Source organism: Orycteropus afer, unplaced genomic scaffold (genome assembly GCF_000298275.1).
Source record: "Orycteropus afer afer isolate SDZICR_OR568_19922 unplaced genomic scaffold, OryAfe1.0 scaffold00234, whole genome shotgun sequence".
NCBI classification, from domain to species: Eukaryota; Metazoa; Chordata; class Mammalia; order Tubulidentata; family Orycteropodidae; genus Orycteropus; species Orycteropus afer.
Genome location: NW_006921821.1, coordinates 4,802,419 through 4,807,783, shown reverse-complemented (window position 1 = coordinate 4,807,783; position 5,365 = coordinate 4,802,419). Strand labels below are relative to the sequence as shown.

The 5,365-nt window shown below is 38.8% G+C and overlaps 1 protein-coding gene across 1 annotated transcript in view; it reads left to right on the top strand.

Moving 5' to 3' along the window:
• The first annotated feature begins 809 nt into the window (after nucleotides 1-809).
• Nucleotides 810-5,365, top strand: part of ARHGAP28 (Rho GTPase activating protein 28) — a 293,733-nt gene continuing 289,177 nt past the window's right edge. Inside the window, exon 1 of the mRNA XM_042782071.1 lies at nucleotides 810-904. Within this exon, the coding sequence (XP_042638005.1) occupies nucleotides 810-904 (95 nt within the window). The remainder of the gene's footprint in view (nucleotides 905-5,365) is intronic.

Sequence of the window (5,365 nt, the reverse complement as noted above, 5' to 3'; positions counted from 1 at the left end):
CTTTCTAGCAAACTTGGGGTTCCCTTTCAAAAATCTTGTTTTTCCATTTGTGCCATTAGTCTCCTATAGGTAAAGACTTGCAAACTCAAAATTTCTAATTATGCCCCTTTTTATCTACCCCTCAGCAGCCCTCTCCCTCTCGAAACTACTAAGCATGCAGCTGGTAATAATTAGGTCTAATTTTCATACAAATTGAAAATCATATTAGTTGACTTGACCAGAACTGGGGGCAGTAAAAGACTATAGAAATGAGGTCAGAGACATGTAGTGGTGTGAGGGAGGGAAGTGCTTTGCTTGCTCAAGGAAATCAAGTTTACTGTAACTTGACTAAGTAAACAGCAATGTAATCCAGTTCGTCATTTTTTGATGTGGGTGGTTTAAACAAGAGTGTCATATTTTCTCCCCTTTTCCCCCAGACACACACTAGACCTGTTCCTGTCACAGCTCCTCTAGGAAGGGTGACTTTCCCTCACTTGTGGCGGCCGGCAGGAAATGTTCCTAACGTTCTGAGCCTTCGGATAAGCCTCCCGTCTAAGGGGTGGGAGGAGAGGGCGAAAAGGAAGAGAAAAAGAAACAAAGCGAGTCAAACTTTCCCGAAGCCGCTAGCCTGAGCTGGAGGAGCTGCGGGATCCAGTTTCCTGAACCCAGGGGTCCCCTCCCCCGGGGGGCAGTGGGCGGTGTTCCCGCCGTGCGGAGGCCGGAGTAACCCAGCCGCCAGCCGCGGGTGACAGGGCCCGGAGTCCCCGCGCTGGTCAATGCTGGCCGCTGCCTTTGTTCCCCGGCCGGAGGGGCGGCATGCGTCGCTGACAATGGACCTGCAGGACTCGGGCAGCGTAGTGTTGACCGCCTACCACTCGCGCACTCGCGCGCAGCCTCCCGGCGCCGCCAGCCACCCTGTCCTCAGGTAAGAGGGCTCCAAAGCCGGAGCAAAGTTGTGCTTGGTTTGCTTTCATTTTGCAGCTTTTTCTCTGCGGAGCATATGCCATCGTTTCTTGATTGTTGTTTCAAGTGTGGAGGGACTACTAGATGAGTGACCTTACTGGTCTTTGTATTGTGCTAGATCGGAAGTGGGAAATTCACCAAACGTGAAGTTTCAGCCAGCAAGGCTGGAGTCGCTTGCTGACAGAGGTTAGCAGCAGAATTGTGTATTTGATAAGTAGACAGAAACTTCATTTCCACCAAATTCATCTTTAAAGCATTGGGATTTTTTTTCCCTCCAAAGTCATCCGAAATGAAACATAAACAAAAAATGAAACAAATTGAAATATATTGTCCTAAATCTCCAGAACGCTATTGAGAGCTTTTTACTAACTGCATGCCACCTCAGCTACAACATAGAAAGATTCCCTAAAAAGTAAAGCTCAGTAGAGTGAAATAAATAAATCTCTAGATTCTAAATATTTGTCAGTCGTATAATTACATCTGTATGATTATTTTATTACTGCTAATGACTCGATGGCACGTAACAACAACAGCAACGTTAACTTTATGCAGTAAATAGAATTATAATTTACTTTCTTTGGATCAGAATAGGTATATAACCATCTCATGATGTGAATTTTAGATTTAAATAAATCAGCAATCTATGTTAAATTACTGTATCAGTGTTCAGGTGCAAGATAAAGGCCAATAAAACTTCCATTAACTAAACCAAACATGTTAAAAATCTTTAGAAAATTTCAGTGGGTAGACATACTATTAAAATAATAAGTGACATGGTTTGATATTTGACACATATTTAGAAGTAGTTTTATTTATTTGTTTAAATGTAGATATTTATCTGACATGGATCTATTACTGAATACTTTTCTTGAAAAGTGGGAAATTTGGTGTGCTTTATTTTTAGCACATTCATTGTCAATTATTTCGTGATAATCATTACTTCTGTTTCCTAATTTAATTGATTGGTGATTGTTTCAACAGATTGTGATTTTATTTCATAGAATATCCTTTGGCTAGTATCCATGAGAAGAGCAAATGGCATTGGCATAAGATCTTTGTTGCACTTGGCTAACAAAGAAAATATTGTTTCTTCCAAAAAGAGTAGGTTGAGTGAGGTCTAATTTTTATATAAAGACAATGAGAAAATACCCTTTTACTTCCAGCTTTAAGACTTCTGTACAGTATTTTAAAGTATACTTGAAGATACTAACTTGCAATTAATTTGTCCTTTGGGTTTTTGTTGTTCTTTCTCTAAATACAATAATCTGCTATAATTACTAAGATTATGAGGTAACTAATCTAAATAGATTAGATAGATGCAAGCTGCTTGATGAGAAACATGAGCAGGGTTTGTGCATTTTTGAAATGGTTCTGGTATAGCTGTCCTGTCTTTAACTCCCAGCAGCTGTCTAGTAGTAATAGCCAGATTCTGCCATTTGGGCTATTAGAAACTACATCTGTTTCCAAAGCAAACTTTAGGGAGAAGTTCTATTAAGTCAACATGTGGTTTTGTAGAATGATAGTACATGAGACAAAAGAGTTGTAGGTTATAGTCAGTGTTCCTTCATGCAGTTGCCAGTTGGCTTTGCACTGTTACAGCTCTGCATTTTTGGTGACTGTTTTGCATCCTCCCCTCAGGAACCTTTGTGCCTCCAACCCTCTGATGCAAGAGATAGACTATGTGCACTCCCTGCAACTCAATCACAGAAAAATAGCTTAATTCCTTGGTTCCCAGTATTAGCAATCAAAAAAACATTGTAATTACAAGGAGCCAGAGGACATCATTAATCATGGATCTGATAGCAGAAATAATCAGGCTCAAGTTATTAACCTTTGACTCACTAACTACTGATCAATACTTCCTTTCAAGCCAAGAAGCAAGATTGTATTGTGTTACTTGTGAGAAAGTTTCAAGTTTGGAGTCATACCCTTTCCTTTAAACTGCTTACATATTGGTAACTTACTTGTTGAGTCATGACCATTATGACACCAGAAAGTGTGAGCCAGAGTGTCTAATTTTCCTTAACTCTTGGTAGCATAGATTAAATTAAAAACAACCCTTCTCCTGATTTTCCAGCCTCCACTCCACCTGAGTGTGTGTTTTTGACTATTGTTGGCCTATTCTCTAAGATATAATAAGACGCTCTCTCTCTCCTTCTCTGTATTTTGTCCATTTTTTTTTCACTATTATATCCCTGGTGGTGCAACAGTTAAGCACTCAGCTTCTAACTGAAAGATTGGTGTTTGGAACCCACCTAGTGGCTCCATGGGAGAAAGACCTGGTGATCTGCTTTCTTAAAGATTACAGCCAAGGAAATCCTGAAGGGCAGTTCTTTTCTATCATACGGGGTCGCAATGAATTGGAATCAACTCAGTGGTACACAGCAATCTCAAGTGCCTAGATCAATGTCTAATGCATGATAGTAGCTCAATAAATATTTTTTGCATATATTTTTGAATTCCTACCAAGTTTATAAGATGGCCAAGATAAAATGGTGGGGTTTTCAAAAGGAGAACTCATGTGATTTGTGGCATAGTGCCTAAGGCATTTGACTGCTAACCAGAAGGCTAGCAGTTCAAACCTACCAGCCACTCCTGGGAAAGAAGATTGGACAATCTACTTCGTAGAGATACCACCTCGGAAACCCAAGGAGGGGCCGCTGTGAGTCTGAACCGACTCAACGGCAGTGAGTTCATGGGCTAGCAACATGCTGCACATTGGGGATACAGAAATAACTGAGACTTGGGCCCTGCCTCAAGAATGTATCTTTCAGGATTTAAAAAAAAAACTTGAATTAAATGGCTGCAATTCAAAATCAAGACTTCAGATGTAAGCCTGGATTTCTAGCTCCTCCTGAACAAGCATAAGGTTCAGTCACTCAGCTTCCCTTGCCAGCTCTTGCTATAGAAGCCGAGTGAGTGGCTGCTCTGTTGACATGGAGCTTGGGTGCTCCATATGCCGCACTCCCTATTTCTCTGTTACTCTTCACACTGAAGCTAGAGGTCCCTTGCTATTTCTTTTGGGGCCTGCACTTTTTAAATTCTTAAAATAAATGGCTGGTCAGTCTACTGGTCAGTTACTTGGGTATAGATTCAGAACGCTAGACCCCTCATCATTTACTACAACGTGGCCTTGGGCAACATACTTAATTACTTAGAATATTGCCTGACACAAAGGAAGCACCTGATACATAGTAACGGTGTTATTACTGTCATCATTTTTAATCACAGTTCTTGTTGAGAGAAAAACAATATGTTTGATGCCTGTATTTCTGTCAAAAATGGGAAAACAAAAAGATTTTCTAAGTTACGTAAAAATGATGCTATACAACAGTTTTCAGTGCAATTGTCGTATAAAATGGTCATGGGTATGTCTGATGTTTATCTCATTACACCATAAACTTCCTGAGAGAGGACAGAAATAGTTGAGGGGAAGAATCAGCTTTTCTGGAAAAACAAATACAGAAGCTAACCAAGGTTATCCTAGGAATTTTAATTCTACAGCAATATTAAAACTTTTGTAAATGACGTATTGTTTTCTAATATCATAATTATTCTTTATAATGGGAATAATGTGATTAAAATTGAATTAAGTAAGATTGAAAAGGAAATTTATTATTTGGAAGAAAAGAATACATTTAGCAACTTTAGTAACATTTATTGCTATCTTTCTGGAATGTAATTAATTAATTTAGGAAGACACATTTCAAGATTTCAACTTTTGTTAAATTGAGCATCTAAGAAGGCCTATTCAAGCTTGTGCACATATGCACACTTACACTACATGCTGGAAAATAGTAGGTATACTTTTTCTAGAAAACTTCAAAAATAGGAATAGGATTGTTACAAGAGGATACGGTATTTAAAGCCATTCCTTATGTTATTGTTGAAACAAGAGTTACTGTCTCTGGTTTCTGTTTAGGGTGGAATCCCTGCTGAGTGTAAGGGCCTCCATATGTAGAGCTGTTGGAAAACATCTGGCCCATTTCCTTTGATGGTGTTATTTGGCTAAACATTTGTCCAGTTGCTATATCCATTTTTAACCTGCTCAATTGTTCCTGATCATTAATTCCTAATGTATCCACCAAAATGCAAGGAATTTAGGGTATTATAGAATCAGCTTCATGTGGGTAAAGATGATGAATTTTTCTTAAATAATTTTAGGCAGAGAGTCTCCATATAATTTTCCCCCTGCTTCCCTTAACATCTTGCAAAACCATGGTACCATTATCAAAACTGAAAAATTAACATTGGCACAATACTATTAACTAAGCTATAGACTTTATTCTGAGTTCATCAATTTTGCCATTAATGCTCTTTTCTATTCTTCTTTTTTTTTATTAGGATTTGGGTGAAGATTTACAGAGTAAATTCACTTTTCATACAGCAGTTCACATATACTTTGTCTCATGTCATTGACCAA